At 39.4% G+C, this 19,069-nt stretch overlaps 2 protein-coding genes across 2 annotated transcripts; both read right to left on the bottom strand.

The window, feature by feature from the left end:
- Positions 1-545: 545 nt before the first annotated feature.
- Positions 546-4,537, bottom strand: LOC134388159 (keratin, type I cytoskeletal 24-like). The gene is made up of 8 exons (XM_063110980.1): positions 3,941-4,537; positions 2,910-2,992; positions 2,327-2,483; positions 1,891-2,052; positions 1,670-1,795; positions 1,170-1,387; positions 845-945; positions 546-649 (listed from the first exon to the last, which is right to left on the bottom strand). Exons 1-8 carry the CDS (start codon positions 4,535-4,537, stop codon positions 546-548), a joined length of 1,548 nt encoding a protein of 515 aa, XP_062967050.1.
- An 11,607-nt stretch (positions 4,538-16,144) lies between these two features.
- Positions 16,145-18,717, bottom strand: KRT24 (keratin 24). The gene is made up of 6 exons (XM_063113281.1): positions 18,139-18,717; positions 17,766-17,848; positions 17,246-17,402; positions 16,991-17,152; positions 16,778-16,903; positions 16,145-16,366 (listed from the first exon to the last, which is right to left on the bottom strand). Exons 1-6 carry the CDS (start codon positions 18,715-18,717, stop codon positions 16,145-16,147), a joined length of 1,329 nt encoding a protein of 442 aa, XP_062969351.1.
- Between the last annotated feature and the right edge of the window lie 352 nt (positions 18,718-19,069).

The raw sequence follows: 19,069 nt of genomic DNA, 5'->3' as shown, positions 1-19,069 counted from the left end.
GATAAGAAAATTAGGCATTAATTAATTATAAGCTGATCAAATAATCTCATCCTTTTTTGTTGCTAAGCTGTTGGCTATACTTTTAGGGACACTGAAGTCTAGTTTCAGCAATTGTGCCACCAAGTTCTTATATGATGTCATTAAAAAATGCCCACATTCAAAATGGCCATAATCTTGATTTTATGAAGAAGGTATAATATAAATAATGAGTTAATATTAATGACATAATAATGCAACTAGACCATAATTCGTAGCTTCATTTCTAGGTAAAATATTAACTTTCTTAAAAATTCAGGAATAATTTAGTTAACTTGCAAAAGTAAGTTTATTGAAGCATAGAAACAGAGCAAAGTGTCATTTAAACTTTTTCAAGAGCAGTCTAATAGGAAAATCAGAGGATGCGGAAAATTTGGCTAGTCATCTGTTTCCGGATGGAAACTTTTCTCCGAAGTTATCCAGAAAGATGATTACATTGATGTGATTTCTTCACTTGTGTCCTCCTTGATTTTTTCTTTGAAAGACACTCTTGTTGATGTGGAAATTACTTATTTAACTTTCACCTCAGAAACATTACTGACTTGAGATGAGATGACTTTGCCATCCACCACCTCCTCTATGATGGTCTTAGTCACTCTAGTCTTGCTTGGATCTGAAAATCATGGGATCAAGTGTCAGTCTGGAGGCTATCACAGAAACACAGATCAAGAGAAATTCAACTGCATGCATTTAGTATGTTCTCTCTGGGTAAGATTATGTAAATGACAGTCTACACTTTTAATATGACAAACAAAGCATGCCTTTACCTTTAAATTATAAGATTATCAACATTGAAAAAAAAGTCTACCTCTTCCTTGACCAGATCTTGAGTCACCACATGCCAAATCCTTGGATCCCATGTTTCTGGATCCTGAGTTTCTATAATCACATTCTCCAAAACCAGAACCACTGGAGGAAAAAAAAATTTTTGATTTCCTTTGCAGTTTGCTCCGTTAGGGGAAACCCTCCATAATGGGGATTCTCTGTAATGAAGCTTTAGCTGTCTTTTGATTGGACTGTGTCTGTTACTTTATTACTTCACAAATACAAATCTAACCCTTGAGTCCCTTTTTGGTTTCATAAAATCAATTCAGCAAGGTGTGTATTTTGGCATGTTCATGACTTTCATTTACCCTCCCTCTCCACTGAGCAGGCGGCGGTAGGTCTCTATCTCCATCTCCAGGCGTGTCTTGATGTCCAGCAGTTGTGCATATTCTGTGTTCTGACATTCGGTCTCCCCCCGGATCTGGCAGATCTGCTCTTCCAGGCTACTGATCTGCATTTGGATTTGTGACAGCTGAGCCACGTAGCCAGCTTCCGTGTCAGCCAGGGTCCCTTCCAGGGAGCTTTTCTAAAAGAAAAAGCACATAAAAAATTCATGATGAAAAAAAGTCATTGGATGATTTTTAAAAAATATGATTTTATATGATAATTTTTGTTGGCCTTACTTTTTAAACTAAATATTTTTGGAAATAGAGTACATAATTTTTAACTGCTTTATGCTTTGTGTAACCACAAAATGGTTCTTCTTAACACTGCTTTTATTATGTGCCTAGTGAACATCTTGGCAAAGAAAGAAAACTGCATTTGCTTAATTCCATGTTGGAGATTTTGAAAATCTATTTGCATATACCATAGCCAGTTGGGACTGAAGCTCAATTTCCAGGGCTTGCAGAGTACGTTTCAGTTCTGTTATCTCACTCTTGGCGGAACTGGCTGCCCCGGCATCAGTAGAGATCTGTGCTTGCAGTGATGCACTCTAAATAAAAATAAAATGCTGTTGCAGGCAGATGAAAGGAGCAGAAGTGACTTGTGTGGGGCTGCAGGCTTTGATGCTCAGCAGAGACCATCTACCTGCTTGTTGAACTGCTCCTCAGCCTCCCTGCGGTTTTGCTCAGCCAGCTCCTCGTACTGTGCCCTCATGTCGTTCAGTAATTTGGTCAGGTCAGTTCCTGGGGCAGCATTCATTTCCACGGTCACGTCCCCTCCAGCGCTGCCTTGCATACTCTTCATTTCCTTAGCACGAAGGAAAAAAGGCCACAGTGGTGCAATAGAAAAGTAATGACTTCCTAAAATGTGCATAGCCAACAAAAATTTGAAACTAGGACACTAGAGGAGAAAAAAAAAATCAAATTTAGATATAATATGCTCATTGTTACTTTTTCCCCCCTAGTCGTAGGATGTGGGAAATTTATTTAGACAAAACCGAGTTCATTTTGTTTTTATAGCATGGACGTGGGAGGAAATAGGTGAGCCAAGAGTTGCTTGTTTATGTGGAATGTGTTCCTACCTCCTCATGGTTCTTCTTCAGGTAGGCCAGCTCCTCCGTGAGACTCTCAGTCTGCAGCTCCAGGTCTGAGCGAGTCATTGTCAGGTCGTCTAAGACTTTCCGCAAGCGATTGACGTCAGCCTCCACGCTCTGCCGCAGATACAGCTCGTTCTCGTACCTGGAAATGGCAGCAGTAAGGCAGACAGTGAGCTGGCCTGACCACGTTTCAAAGGACGCCTTCTATTCTTACATATTGAAAAAGTTTTCACCTCTGATCATTTTGATGAGTGAAGACTACTAGGTTTTCTCTTAGGAATGTTTCTCCCATAAAGAAAAATTCAAGTCTAATGTTAATTCTAATTATGTGTAATATTTTGTAACAAAATGTTCATCCTTAATTTGCCTCTTTCTTTTTTCCTTTCTTTCCTCTTCTTCTTCCTTTTTTTTTTTTTTTTTTTGGTGGAATGGTGGTTTCTGAAGTTTACCCTTGGGGTGTTTGTGAGTTTAGGTCATGATCACCTAAAAGATTTTTAAAACACTCTTTTAAGCAAACTATATTTTATTTTTCCAGTTACACTTCTTTTCAAGTCTTCACATTTCTTACTTCAGTCTGAAGTCATCAGCAGCCAATCTGGCATTGTCAATCTGCAGAATGATCCCAGCATTTTCAATAGTGACAGTAATGATCTAGGAAAGATGGTAATAGTGAATGAATCATGGATGGTTTTGACCTTGTGCCTGCATGTCTGCCTGTGAGGGTAGATGTCTTCTGCATTATTATCTCTTAAAGGTGAATTGCTTTGCAAGCCTACACCTGTATGTTTAGGACTGGTATATTTAGGACTATACCTCTCTGCAAAAAGGTAACAGTTTGCATTTTTATTGGAATAGGCATAGAACATTGTTTTCCAGAACACAGTTCTCTGCGTATTTCTGCTGCTTTGGAAGATCAGTTATTTCATGACCTCTTTTGGAAAATAGTACAAAAATTGAATTTCACTTCAAAAAATGTCCCTAAAAATATATTTCCTATTCAACGGAGGCTAAACATTTTAGATTCCACTGTATTCTTATACGATATTGGCACCAAATTTTCTAGGAAGAAAAATAGTCCTAAAGACTATTTAAATCTAGCTAGCCACTAAAATATGTCAATCTGTCAGAATTAATCATGGAATAATTAGATTAAACTAATGTTGGCCCATTACCATCACTCTTATATGTACATGTTAATTAGCTGCCTGCCATTGTATATGTTTTATTGTTATGTAGAAATATTCAAATTTGAGATGCAGGCCGAGCCCGTGGCGCACTTGGTAGAGTGCTGCGCTGGGAGCGCGGCGACGCTCCCACCGCGGGTTCGGATCCTATATAGGACTGACCGGTGCACTCACTGGCTGAGTGCCGGTCATGAAAAAACGTCAAATTTGAGATGCAAACAGAAAGTTAAGGTGGTAGTATGTCATATTTAGTACTGTCGTAATTATGATATGCCAGGTCACATTTTGTATATACAACAAACAAATATGTTTTCAAATAATTCCTTGACTTAAATTTTTTATTACAATACATGATCTGGTTAAAGTGAAAGGTACAGCAATGACAGAAACTCAGCCATGGATAGTGTGGTCTCACCTGGTTCCTGAGATCTTCAGCTGCGGGATAGTATTTGCTGTAATCTCTTCCGGATCCACCATCTCTAGACCCAGGACCATATTTGTCATACCATGCCTTGATTTTGTTCTCCAGATCAGCGTTGGCCTCCTCCAGAGCTCTGACCTTGTCTAGGTAACTGGCCAGGCGGTCATTGAGGTTCTGCATGGTTTGCTTTCCACTTCCAGAGAAAAGCCCCCCATCGCCCACACCACCACCGACACCACCTCCCATACCGCCCCCATAGCTGTAGAAGCCTCCACTAGCACCCCTGCCAAAGCCAGGTCCCCCACCGAATCCAGAGCCCCCGCCAAAGCCAGAACTCCCGCTAAAGCCAGCCCCAGAGCTTGAGGCACCTCCAAAACTGCTCCTTACTAAGCAGCTACCAAAGCCACCTCCAAAGCCACTGCTAGATGCCCCACTCGGGCCGCAGCTGCTGGCTCCTCCTCGGAAGCCCCGGCCAGAGCCACCCCCCAGACCGCATCTGCTCCCACTGCTGAAGCTGCTTCCACCTGCAGACACTCTGACCGAGCTGCTGCCTCCAGCCCTGGAGGAGGAGACGCGAGGTGAGCAAGACATGACGCTCCTGCAGACGCTTAGCTGGTCCAAGAGAATAGAAGTCACAGTGAAGAGCGTATTCGAGTCTGCCTTCTTAGCTCTTATGCACACACTTTTAGGGTGTTTCTTTTCTCTGTCACTTCTTAATCCCTGTCACAATTTTGCTAATCCATAATTGGATAATTTCTTTTTGTGAACCCACTCTACTGGCTCTTTTTCTGAGGCTGGGTCAGAGCCCTGGGGCATTTTGCATATAAAGAAAAAATCAAGGTGGAGCCAAGGAAAAATTTTTTCCAGAATTACAGTTTTAGTCTTTCAGAGGTTTGGATGATTGGTAATTCTTTTCTGAAAGAGTAGTACAATTAAATTTGCTTCATGATTTCTCAATTGCAGGGACCATCCCCAGATTAAGAAAAGTGATTAAAATACTTAATATGATGAGAATAAAAATTTCCCATAAAACATGCAACTTTTTGTTTGCCTTGTTCTTAAAAATCGAAATTAGCTTTAACATCAGCATTAATTTCAGATTTAATTCTGTCCTCAGATTATTTTAATCAGCATGTTTTTAAGGCTGTTGTGATTTTAGGTTGTTGCTTTTTTTGTATTTGAGATCAAATTATATGTTTTTACTGTTAATAAGACAAACTTAAATAATAGTCTTCCATGTAAGTGTTGTTAGAGCTCAGCAGCATGTTTATTCAAGCACATAATGTCTAAGAAAGACTGGAAAAGTTTTTAGGCAGGTCATTTTAGCAGCAGATCAGAGTTTAGTTGTAACTGGTTTGATGCTTCAAATATGCTTTTTTTCCTGATTGAATTTTAGTCTGATATAAATGTTTGAAACGTCCTTCTCTAGAATCAAATTTTAAGTAACCAAGAGACGATGTTGACTTCCTCTCTCTTTGTTTTAAAGCTATCTGGAGAAGAGGATCTGAATCCACTTCTGATAACCCATGTTGTTCCTGGAATCATTTACAGATGTTGAAATCTGGAGTTTCCCCCAGTCGACTCTTTGCTCATGTTTTTCTGTTTTTGTTTAAAGGATATTTAGAAAAGAGAATCTGTGTCTACTTCCGATAATAAACATTATGACTGGGATCATTTTATAGATTCTAAAATCTGGAATTCTCCCCAGTTTACTTTCTGCTTTGTATTTTTCTGTGCCTTCATACTTTGGATGACTTCCATTCGTCTCTGCTAGTCGTTTCTCTGGTTTAAAAGTTTCTTTTTAAAAGACGAAGCTTGTGTGATTTCCACTTGGTGTGAGGTGCCTAGAGTAGTCAAATTCATAGAGACAGAAAGTAGAAAGGTAGTTGCCAGGGGCTGGGGGGTTGAGGGATTAGGGAGCTGTTTAATGGGTATAGTTTTTGTTTGGCAATATGAAAAGAGTTCTGGAGACTGATTGCACACCAATGTGATTGTACTTACTACTAAGTTGTATACTTTAAAATGATGACGATGGTAAATTTATGTTATGTGTATTTTACCACAATTTTTAAAAAGTGTCTTCTTAAAAAAAAATATAGACACTTCCCAAAGTATTTCTTAGCCTCCTTAGTTTTATACTCAAGTATCTGACTTTTATTTATTTAAAACTTTCTTCCTTATCTTGGCAGTCTCCGTTAAACTATGTGCATGCTTTAATCTTTATATTCAGCAATTTCTCTTAATTTTTCCCTAACTGCCTTTGAGGTACCCATTATTAAATAGGTGACGATTCCCTTGACTATGTAGCTCTACCTTTATGCTTTACTTGTTCTGTTTTCACAGTAGTGTGATGTTACTCTTCTTCATATTCAGGGTGATATCTCTCCAAAGGGTAGAAAGTGTTTTATAGACTTTTAAATTGTTAAGCTGGGAGTAAGTCTCATAACCCCCTTCTAAGGTAGGTAAAAAAAAATGCACCAAACATAATATGTTGGTCATTTTGCCTCACCTCTCCCCAAAGCTATGAAACCAAAGATGTCAAACATTAATGGTTAAATGGTATGCAAATGCTGGAGATGGGAGGAACAGTCATTGGGTTTTTCTCTCCTTTTAAATTATGAAATATAATCTTTCCACGTTCATAAAGGCTGGCATTTTGCTAAAAGAAGGTTTAAAGAAAGGAACGATAGCCAAGTAAAAGAAATCTGATGAAACAGAAATTTAAGAGCCTGGGTGAAAAGAGCTTTATGTGGAAAGAATGAGAAAAGACTGAATTTAAGAGTATCTTTTGCCTCTAAACTTTGCCTGGGGTTTGTGGAGTTTTTCTTTAGCTGTCATCTGAGTTGTGGCTTTCTTTGTTTTGGCAGCCTTTTTACCTTGTGCTTTGGAATATCTGGACATTTGGGTCTCAACTGAGGAAGCTTGTGATGAATGAGGTATTCCATCTTGTTTCTTATTTTTTTTGAGCTTTCTTCTTGATATGATTTGCAATGCCGCCATCCATCTCTTTGTTTTTGAAATTCAACTTCAAAATCAGGTTCTTATGAGGTTCTTCTCTGATACTTGTCAGAAATGACTGATGTGAAGGACCTTTAATGAATAAAAACAGCCATTACTGCCTCATTTTTTTTGCCTAATGAGTCAGTGTATAGATAAATATATAAATAAACCCACAGGATGTTCTTCTCTGTTAGTATTTCCTTAAATGCATTTCACGCTTTCTTTGTAAGTGACTTTCTAAGTGGTATCTAAGTGACTTTTAAATGGCGAATCTATCAAACATTAATCATGATTCTATAATTTGCAAACTGTCTAGAATGTTGGTGTGTAGTAGATTAAAGGATTTTAATCACATATGTAAATACAGTCTTATTCTTGCCTGAAGTGTTAGAATTCCACATTGTTTTGAGATATCCCTAAATTTAATATTCACTCTCTTTACTTGAAATAATGACTTGCGAAGATCACAGATTAGCTCTTGGTCTTTCTTTCATCTGCGGAAAGAAAACTTCATGAATCTGGTGAGGTTCCAGTGAAACAGAATGTTCAGAAGGACCGACCTTGTTATTTGATATATGATAGTTTAAAGAAGTGGACTGAACCCTAGATGTGTGGGCTCCCGGTTCAATGCTTGGCACTTAGTTGTATGTTATTTTGAATGGTTTGTGATCAGCAGTTTATTTTTACCTGTAAAGAATCATATAAACTACACTTCATTATAGAATATGATTTTTCTAATAAGTGCAGAATGACTTGCGAATAGTAACTATCGACATTTTTTGGGGGGAGATAGATCACTAGTATTTAAACATTTTTCAGATTAATATATTGCATATTTTTAGATTAGCAGGAAAACTAAATACTGACAGGTACGGCATATTGCCCCTGATGCAATCTTTACGGAGTTGAGGCTAGTACTTTGGGCATCTATCTTCTGTTCATTCCAGAGAATATTCTGTCATGTGTTTTTCACTTATAGGCACGAGATCAGAATAGTTAAAGTGAGTCACTGGGCATAGAGTATTTGTTGATCGTTGACAGAACTTTTTACAGCAGACAGCACAGAAAAAGGGGAAGTGCAGATTGGATGTGTGAAGTCTCTGCCATGTGTGACATGTGGTAGATAAACCATAAATACTCCTTGAGTGAATAGAAAACAGCATGGTCTGACTTGCTTCATGAAGAGTTTGGGTCACTGATTACTTTCGTCCTTTACTGTATGTTCTGTTTTCCAAATGCTTACTCTCCACTTCCCCGTTTGGGATTCTCAGTGTGTGTGGTGGTGGGGAGAAGGGCTCGGCAGTGCAGGAGGTGTCATTTGGGGAGGGGGCAGGGAAGGTTGTGCAAGAGTCACCCGGGGAGCGTCCTGTAGACAGTCTTGTTTAGGTAGCCTTCCTGGTGGTGGCTGCTGTGAACCTCGCCAGGCTCAACTCCTTGGAAGAAAACAAAGGTTTTGCACCGCAGTGGGTCTGGAACCATCCATCGATGTATTTCAGCCCTGTGCTGTTGTCGGACACCGGAAACCACCAATTCTGCGATTGTTTCTCTTCCTTCACTCCTTCCTCTCCTTGTCCATCTTCTGTTGCCATCGCCCTCGTCCATCCTTTCTCTTAGGATTTTCAGTTAGGCATCTTTGTTTAAAGGCTCTCTCTTCTCCACCATTAAGTCTTTGGTCATGCCATTTTGCCACATTTTGTCCGGGGAGAAAATGACTTGTGTTTGTTGTGTGTGAATGCTTTAGAATCTCTTCAGACAGAACAACTTTCTAATTTTCCCGAAGGTCATTTAATCAGTTCACGGGGAGTTCAGAGAATGGGTGAGTGACTTTGTAGGGGGTGATTTGCCTTGTCCTCCAGGGTCCAAAATCAGGAGAGATTGAAGTAAGCACGGATTTCATGGATTGTCTGAGCTGGAGAGGTACTTTGGGACCCTTCTTCATACCAGACAGACAATAACCTCCTCTTCAGAGAAACCATAGATGTGGATAATAACCCAGACTGTAACCTGAGCAGTAGGGCCCAGGCTCCTGCATCTCTTTCCATTGCTAAGTCAGTCAATTCACTGGACATTCTCCACTCTGTCTCTCTGAGCTCACCTCTCAACCTCTATTGGCCCTCTGATCTCAGAGAAGCTGCAATCTTTGGTCAAGGAATCCCAGTGCTTAAATATTAGCTTCATAGCAAAAGAAGGGGATGGTATTTTACTTGACAGGATCGCATCTCGTAGGCTCAGCGGAAGCCTTCATCTGTCTCATGTCTCCTGTCCTCTGTCCACCAGGACCATAACACAGCATTATAAAAGTTTTCTAAAATTCCAATACATTTAATATTTCTAGACCAGACCACAGTTTTCTGATCTGTAAAACTATTATATTGGACTAAACAATTTTCAGGTTCCCTTGCAGCTCTAATATTTAGCGATTTGGTTATCAAGTGTGTTATTTCTCAGTTAGATTTAGGAAATGTTTTATATTACAATTAGGAGGGATTTTCTTTACTAGTGTGTTAGCTGCAAAAGTTCAGCTCTTGTACTTGAGAACTGGGTAGAGAGTACTGCTTCTTTGGGGGAAATTGTGCTTAGAGGTTTTCCTTAACTGACCTCTTTGTGTCCCCCCCAAGGAAAGGCCTCATGAAAGTACCCGATTGAGGGAGAGGACACTTGCCTAGAAATTCTCTCAAGACAATGATCTTGATCAGAGTTACAAGTAGGACTAAATAATGAAAAGACAACCAGAAAAAACTTAATTTTTAAGTTAAGGTATATATCCTCCTAAATAACTGTCGTGTAATGGGAAATATACATTAGTGATGAGACAGCCGGTGACTGGGGGCCTCTAGACAGCTCCAGGATGTAGGCTGGTCTCCAGAAACACCAAGCCTTCTTAGAAGCTTGGAACGTTCAGCCCCATCCCTCAGCCTCTGGGGAGGGGAGAGGCCTGGATATTGAGTTAATGACCAGTGGCCACAATCGTGCCTGTGTAATGAAATCTCCGTAACCCTTAAATAGTGGGGTTGGGAGAGCTTCTGGGTGGGTGAATACACGGATGTGCTGGGAGTGTGGCGTGCCCGGAGAGGGCAGGGAAGCTCCGCACCCGTTTACCCATATCTTGCCCTATTCGTCTCTTCCATTTGACTGTTCCTGAGTTGCACCCTTTATAATAAACTGGTAATAATGAGTAGAGTGTTTTTCTGAGTCCTGTCAGTCATTCTAGCAAATTATTGAAACTGAAGTGGGGGAGGCTGTGGGAGCCCCCACCTTTGTAGCCAGGTTGGACAGAAGTGTGGGTAATGTGGGTAACCTACTTGTGACTGGCATCTGCAGGGAGGGCAGTCTTGTGGAACTGAGCCCTTAAGCCTATGGAATCTGATGCTAATTCCAGGTAGTTAGTGTCAGTATCCAGTTGAATTGTGGGACTCCCGGTTGGTGTCAGGAGGAAAAGACAACACCTCTCTTAATCCTTGGCCCAAAAAGGAAATCAAAACAGCTATTACAAACCATCTAGACTTCATATCCGAACTTCTGAGATGTGGCTAGAATTGTACACTGAAGAAAATTTACAGCCTCAAATGGCTGCATTATTAAAGAGAAGAGACTAAAGATGAAGATACTTAGCATATAAAAATTTTAAAAAAGAACCACCATATAAGATAAAATATATAAAAATGAATTCATAAAGATAAAGGATGAAATTATTGAAATGAAAAATGAAAAAATACATTAATACATTCAAAATCTGGCTTTTTTTATTTTTTTTTATTTTTTATTTTTTATTTTTTTTATTTTTATTTTTTTTTAAAATCTGGCTTTTTTTAAAGAGACCACTAAAATAGACAACCTCTTCATGAGCCTGATTAAAGAAAAGAGAGAGATCCAAAATACACAAGGTTAGAAATGGGAAAGGAGACATAACTGTGGGTACAGAAAAAATTAAAATATTTACAAGAGACCTTTGGAGACCTTTCTAGTACTTAGCCAAATTATTGTTGCCCTGTGGGTGATCTCTATGCTCATCAGACCAGTCTCACCCCAGGGACAGGGATGGGGCAGGCTCAGGTGCACAGTCTACCTGCACTGGTCCTGGGGCATGCCTGGAGAGAAGGGAGCACAGGACTTACCCTCGGAGGACAGGGCTGTCAAGAAGCAATGGCAGAGCTGTGGTCCTGAATGGGAAGGGCTGATAGGACAAGATGAGTCTGAATAGAGAGGCTGCAGATTCAGGCCAGACTTGGATAGAGGGAGGGCGGAGGGTTGGCTGTGGAGTTAGGATGCAAGGGGCCACCTCATATGATTACCAGAAAGTGGAGGGGAACCAGTAGGAATACAGGCTACAAAGCCAGATCCTTCCAGGAAGGGAGAAAAGGAGCAGGACTCAGCTCTGATGGGGGGGCAGGTCCCGGCAAGCAACTGTTCATCTCCTCTGCTGCCTGTGCCCTGGAGGGAGACAGAGAAACACAGTGCCCAGGAAACCTTGGTGGAAAGATGCCAGGTAAGCCTTGTGTCCTTCCCACAGTATCATTCAACAGCAAGTCCAGAGCCTGCCATTAACCTCTTGAGTGTAGAGTGGACACAAGTATTTCTTAAAAGTGCTAATGGATAATGTTTATGTACTAAGCTGTGATCCATTAATTGTAGGTGACTGGTTCTTTCTAGAAGTACCTTTGATGTGATTGGTCCTGGAGCAAGGCCTAAAACCATGCCGTATTTTGTTTTTTCCATGTTTCCAAGTTTTACCACCTCTCAAGGGCTGCCTCTTCTAGATTACTCTTCTTGCCCTTACTCCAGCCCTTAATTTACCAGCGTCTTCTCTTCTCTGTGTACTTTTTCTTTCTTTTTCTTATTCAGTTTCTACCACATTACTTATCATTTGGTTATTCTTTTATTTTTCTTTGAAAATGAAAGAGTATTCATTGTAAAAACATTTAAATATACAGATGGTTTTTCTTTAAAGATTTTAAAATTTTACAAGTAGTATCTGTTTATTTCAGATAAATTAGAAAATGCATGTAAACGTGCAGCAGACAATAAAGATTGTGCTTATTTCTACTACCTCAAATAACCACTATTAACATTTTGATGCATATTGTTTTAGATTTTTTAAATGAGCATGTACATAATATGTATAAATTATTTTCTTACAAAAATAGATCGTACTGTATGTATTGCCTTGAAATTCTACTTTTCACTTCTCAATAGATGATTGGCATATTTTCAGGTTGATACATGAACTTGAACATTCTTAATGGCTGTAGGACTGTCCTTTGATGGACTTTGATGGATGTTTCATAACAGCCTATTGATTCTTCAATGTTGGATATTTTATTATGGCTAATGTTTCACTATGATAAACACAGCTGAGAAGGATATACATATATTGGTAATTGCTTATGTAAGAATAAATTCCTAAAACTGCTGGTTCTAAGAATAGACTCTTTTCTTAAAGTCTTTTGATTCCTGTTGCTGAATAGTTGTCTTGAAGGTTTTGCCAATTTACACTCCACCCCGCAAGATATTAGTGCCTTTTCCCTATATCCTTGCTTAAATGGGTATTTATTTTCATTAAACAAAGTGGATCTGTTTTGATGCTGAAAATGACATCTCATTATTTTAATTTGCCTTTCCTTGATTCCTAGAGATGTTGGGCATCAGGCACTTTTTAATGTTTTTGGCCATTCATATTTTATGCATTGCTTATGTGTTTCAAGTATCCATTTCTTATTGATATGGTTATCTCCTGCTTAGAGATCTGTTCATGAATTTATGTCGGGGACGTCAGCCTTTGAATGGCCATATATGACAAGTGCAGTGAAAACCCTTGGTATCACGTAGCATTGCTGAAAATTTAAACAAAAAATGATTGGCTTTTGGTTTCTGTTCTGCAACCAGTCACCAAGAGGGTGGGCTAGACTTCTTATCTTCTGAGGTGGGAAGGGGAGATACAGGAGATGGACAGGAAGGTGGGGGTGGTTCGGGGAGAGGATGGGAAACGGGGAGGCTGAGGATGAGTCTGGTCAACTAGACAGGCTGCCAATTCCTAGAACAGCTGTTTTCTTGGAAGTCTGCAAGCGGCAGAATCCTCCCTAGGTTTAAGACGGAAAAGACATCTGACAGCAGGTGGCGCTAAACTGTAGATGGGACAAGATGATTTCAATTACGCAGTACAAGGCTGGACCCTGTTGACTGACTAGCTGCACAGGTTCCATTTGGTGCTGGGCTTTTCTTTCTTTCTTTCTTTTCTTTCTTTTCTTTCTTTCTTTCTTTCTTTCTTTCTTTCTTTCTTTCTTTCTTTCTTTCTTTCTTTCTTTCTTTCTTTCTTTCTTTCTTTCTTTCTTTCTTTCTTTCTTTCTTTCTTTCTCTCTTTCTCTCTTTCTTTCTTTTTTCTTCCTCTCTTTCTCTTTCTTTCTTTTTTCTTTCTTTCTCTCTCTCTCTTTCTCTCTCTCTCTTTCTTTCTTACCATACTTCATTAAAGTTTAGAAGTTTTTCTTTTAGCTTTGTTTTTGCTTATTGTGCATTATTTTCCTGGTACAAATCTATCCTTCTTTCCCTTGATACTGCCTATTTTTGTTTTTTGTTATTTTTTGGTTAAAAAAACCCCCCCACCATCCCCCCAAATACACAAATATTCTTTTTTTAAAATTAAAGTCGTCAAAAGCTTATTTTATTTCCATCATCTCTGTGGAATTTATTTTTGTGCGTGTGGTATGAAATAACCATTGAACACCCTCCTTACCCCCACCCATGCCCCCGCCCCTTGGCTAACTCATTATTCCAGGAGGCTGTATTTAATAATCTACTTTTCCACAACTGATTTGGGAATGCAATTCTTAGATATAGGTAGGTCTTTTTCTGGGTTATTGGTTCTTGTGTTAGTGACACTTTGTTCTAATGGTTGTAACTTTATACTGTTTTCTTAAATCTTGTTCCCTGGAAACTGGCTCTGAGATGGAGAGACAGGTGCAGAGGTTTATCAGGGAGTTCTCTTGGGAAATATGTCTGTAAGGAGGGGAGGACAGGACTGGGTAGGGAGAGGCTGACTATAATACCCTTTTAATGGAGGTTTCAACTGTTCCTTAGGAAAGCTTGGGAGCTGGGCTGGCCCTTTGGAATTGTCCTAATTCGAGGGGGCTGTGTCTTTGCATCTCCCATCAGCTAGCTACTGGCCCATCGGCATTCTCCTGAAAGGGGCATAATCTTGGGCAAAGCAGCTTCTTGCTGCCGAGGGCAACACTCAGTGAGGGCATAGCTGTGAGCTGTCAGCAGCCTGTACTCCCAGCCCTGGGAGTATCCACTACACCAACATCTTTGTATCTTGAGGCTCAAGTTATTCCTCATAATTCCTCCTTTTAAAATCATTTGGTGTCCTTATTTTCACTTGTGCTAGTGTTGTCTTTACAGGTAGAGTGTAAGTTTCTAAAGGGCAGGTACCATCTTAAGTAACATGTATGTATTTTGACCCAATAAAAAGCAGGAAAATTGCAGCCTTATCAGATATTTCACAATATTTTGGGGGGAATGATTTTGGACTATGTATAATAGTAGATTTCAAAAATCATTGTGGAACTACAATGAAATACCAATTAATATTTAATATCCACTAGGATTGCTATAATAAAAAATATCAATAATATGCATTGGCGAGGATGTGATGAAATTGGAAGCTTCACACACTGCTGGTAGGAATGCGGAATGGTGCAGCCACCGTGGAAAATAGTCTGGTGGTTCCTCAAAAGATTAAATATAGAGTTAACATATGACCCAATAATCGCATTCCTAGGTATAAACCCAAGAGAAATGAAAATGTATGTTCACATAAAAACTTGTACATGGATGTTCATAGCAGCATTATTCATAATAGCAGGAAAGTGTAAATAACCCCAAAATGTTCATCATCTGATGAATGGATAAATAAAATGTGGCATATCCATACAATAGACTATTATTCAGCAATAAAAAAGGATGAAGCACTGATACGTGCTACAGCATGGATGATTGCTGAAAACATTATGCTAAGTGAAAGAAGCCAGACACAGAAGACCACATATCACATGATTCCATTTATGTGAAAAGTCTAGAATAGGCAAATATATAGGACAGAAGGTAGATTGCTAGTTGTTTAGAGTTGGGGATGGGGCTTTGTGGAGGGAAATATGGAGTGACTGCTAATGGATACAGGGTGTCTTTTTGAGGTGATGAAAGTGCTCTAAAATTGATTGTGGTTATGGCTGTACAACTTAGTGAATACACCACAAACCATTGAATTGTATACTTCAAGTGGGTGGTTGTATGGTATGTGAATTATATCTCAATAAAGCTGTTGTGAAACAAGTCAGTGTGAAACAAAATTACAAAGATCTATGTAGCTGATTTGCAACAGGTGGAAAGTTTATTAACATAGAATGATTAAGAAAGAAAACGTGTTTTGCCTTTTAAGGACAAAACCAAACCAATCAAGACAAAAGACATCAGAAACGATTACAGGAGTAGGTGAAGCTCTGTCTTCACAGGCTTATTGGATTGCTCCCCGTACTTGCTAGGATTCACCATTTACTTCTTGAGGATAGAACACAGGTACGTGCGTCTTACTCTTATTTGAATTTTACATCAGAAACATTGTTGACTTGAGATGAAATCATTTGGTCACTACCTGTCACTGTCCTGGTTTCTCTGCTTTTATTTGAATCTAAAAAGAAATAGGGAGAATTTTAGAACTGGAAATACAAAGGTTGGTTCACAAGACATGTTTTAAAGTAAGTTTTTTTAGTCTAGACTTTGGTGGGTAGGAAAAATGCATTTTATTAATGATGGATGCTCACTAAGTAAGCAGAAAATATTATTTTATTCATTCATTTAAAAAAATTTTTAACTTCTCAATATACATTGCAGAAAATATTATTTTAAAAAAGCAATCCTACCCCTTGACTGAGCCGTGCTGTTTCCTCCTCTGGAGTCCACAAAGAACGATCCTTTAGATCTAGCTTCTTTGTCCCCAGAACTATTGCAAAATAAAAAGTAAGAGAAATGATTATCTTCACTTACTTCTCTTTGGCCAAATAATTGTAAAGAAGCAGGCATTTATTCTTCCGGAATGGAGCATGTTTCTTTCAAGGGAACTTTATTTGAAATTTGCTGAAAATTTGGTTGTTGAATTGAAAACTATTTCCTCATTTTATAGAAAAAGTACAAAATCAAGGCATTGGTGGCTCACCCTCTCTCTCCGTCGAGCAGGCGGCGGTAGGTCTCTATCTCCATCTCCAGGCGTGTCTTGATGTCCAGCAGTTGTGCATATTCTGTGTTCTGACATTCGGTCTCCCCCCGGATCTGGCAGATCTGCTCCTCTAGGCTGCTGATCTGTGTCTGAATTTGTGACAGCTGAGCCACGTAGCCAGCTTCCGTGTCAGCCAGGGTCCCTTCCAGGGAGCTATGCTACAAATGTACATGCAAATTGAGAAAAAGACATTGTCAGAATAAAACTGTTCAGAGTACGATTACTGAAACATTCATTTCTGTGACAAGGGTATTTTGTCTTCAAATGAACCACTTAATAGAGATTTACCTTTGATAATTAGCAACCAATAATAGTAATAATAACCAATATTAATTCATCAAAAAGTGCTATTGTAACAACATAGCATTTCCTATGTACCTCTAGGCACTGCTCAAAGTGTTTTATGAATATTAAATCATTTAATTCTCATAACAGCCTTATGAGATAGGTACTATTATTCCCATTTTAGAGGTGCCAACATTTTGCCAACGTGCTTCCAAACAGTTTCTGCAAAGCAATGTTTTTAAAGCTTTGGTAGTAGATTAAACGAGTGCTCCTTTCCCACCTACCATGGCCAGGGCAGACTGCAGTTCAATCTGGAGGGACTGGAGGGCTCGCTTCAGTTCCATCATCTCACTCTTTGCTGAGTTAGCTGCTCCAGCATCCATGGAAATCTGTCTCTGCAGGGATGCACTCTACAAGAATGAAATCCACGAAGGACAATGAAACCAAAGAAGCTTCAATTACTTGGACTGGGTTTTTGTGATCTTGAGCTTTGCTACCTGCTTGTTGAACTGCTCCTCGGCCTCCCGGCGGTTTTGCTCAGCCAGTTCCTCATACTGCTGCCTCATGCTGTTCAACAGCTTGGTTAGATCTATCCCTGGGGCTGCATTCATTTCTACAGTCACGTCCCCACTGGACTGTCTCTGCAGAGCGCTCATTTCCTGGTGGAGAGGAAACAGAAGTCGCAGAAAATTCTTTGAGGTCGGGGACTTGTTGCATAGTGATGGGAAGCCTGTTGGGTTCATTGCTCCTACCTCCTCATGGTTTTTCTTGAGATAAGCCAGTTCCTCAGTTAGGCTTTCAAACTGTATTTTAAGGTCTGATGTGGTCATATTCAGATCATCGAGCACTTTTTGGAGGCCATTTATATCAGCTTCTACTGACTGGTGTAGACAGAGCTCATTTTCGTATCTTAAGAGACGTTTGGAAAATAATTTATGAATTAGATTAATTACTTTGAGAAGCTTTATTTTAAAAGGGATTTGCACACTGCCATTCAGCTCAAGTTAAATTCTTCTTTTGAAATATTTAAACAAAGACTATCAAATCATTTCAAAAGACTTTAATTTTGGAATCGCTTATAATTAAATATAAATTAAAATTGTTTGACTTATTCTCCCAGTGTAGATATTTTATATTAATATATTACCTTTGTCTGATATTTGTATCTAATTGCTTGGATTAATTCCTTTATATGCGTTTTATGTAAAAAGTGAAAAAAAAAAAGGTCCTGTTTTTGTCATGAGAATGAGTGATATTTTGAAGCAAACTCACTTCATTTTGAAGTCATCCACTGCAAGTCTAGCATTGTCAATTGGGGAAGTCATGCTGGCATTATTAATAGTGGCTGCCATGATCTAGGACATATACAGATGCAAAAAGTTAATGACCATTTTAATTAACAACATAGTATTGATTTATATTTAATTGTCAATAAATAGTTGCAGAAATTTTTTTTAGGAACTAATGTCAATGTGTAAATTGAATTCTAAATAAATCTAGCGACATTCTAGAAAGTTTTTAAAATCAATAATATGTCTAAAAATTTTTGCATGAAATAATTGAGCAAATAATAATAGAACAATTTCACATTATCCTACAATCTAATAAAGAGACAGAAAAGTGGTATCATCACTGATTTTCTCACCTGGTTCCTGAGATCTTCAATTATTGCATAGTATTTGCTGTAAAGTCTTCCAGATCCACCATCTCTAGACCCAGGCCCATATTTGTCATACCACTCCTTGATTTTGTTCTCCAGATCAGCGTTGGCCTCCTCTAGAGCTCTGACCTTGTCTAGGTAACTGGCCAGGCGGTCATTGAGGTTCTGCATGGTTTGCTTTTCACTTCCAGAGAAAAGCCCCCCATTGCCCACACCACCACCAACACCACCCCCATAACTGTAGAAGCTTCCACTAGTACCCCCGCCAAATCCAGAGCCCCCACCAAAGCCAGAACACCCGCCAAAGCCAGCCCCAGAGCCCAAAGCTCCTCCAAAACCATCCCCTACTGAGCAGCTACCAAAGCTCCCTCCAAAGCTGCCTCCAAAGCCACCTCTACATCCCCCGCTCAGGCCGCAGCTGCTGGCTCCTCCGTGGAAACCCTGGGCAGAGCCACGCCCCAGACCGCATCTGCTCCCACTGCTGAAGCTGCTTCCACCTGCAGACACTCTGACCGAGCTGCTGCCTCCAGCCCTGGAGGAGGAGACGCGAGGTGAGCAAGACATGACGCTCCTGCAGATGTTTAGCTTGTCCAGGTCTGAGGGATGGAAGTTAAAAAGCGCACTGGTTTGTAAGTCCTTTGGTCTTTATATACATGGTTTTTAGGGAGTTCCCCTCATTTGGCTTTGTCATTATTTCACATCTCTAATCCATTCAGGGTTAAATTATTCTGAATTAACCTCACTCTCTTGGACCAATTAATATTGGAAAAATTGGATACGGGTGGAGTAAAATTAGAGTTGTTATTATTTCATTAGAATTCATTAGTGTTCCTCAATCTATTATTTCCCGCCAATCATTTTTTCTTCTTCATAGAAATCTGTAGTTGGCAAATGACACACTTCTCTAGGTCCATTA

Source organism: Cynocephalus volans, chromosome 10 (assembly GCF_027409185.1).
Source record: "Cynocephalus volans isolate mCynVol1 chromosome 10, mCynVol1.pri, whole genome shotgun sequence".
Lineage (NCBI taxonomy): Eukaryota > Metazoa > Chordata > Mammalia > Dermoptera > Cynocephalidae > Cynocephalus > Cynocephalus volans.
Note: the sequence above shows the minus strand (reverse complement) of the source record. Positions and strands in the feature narration are given on the sequence as shown.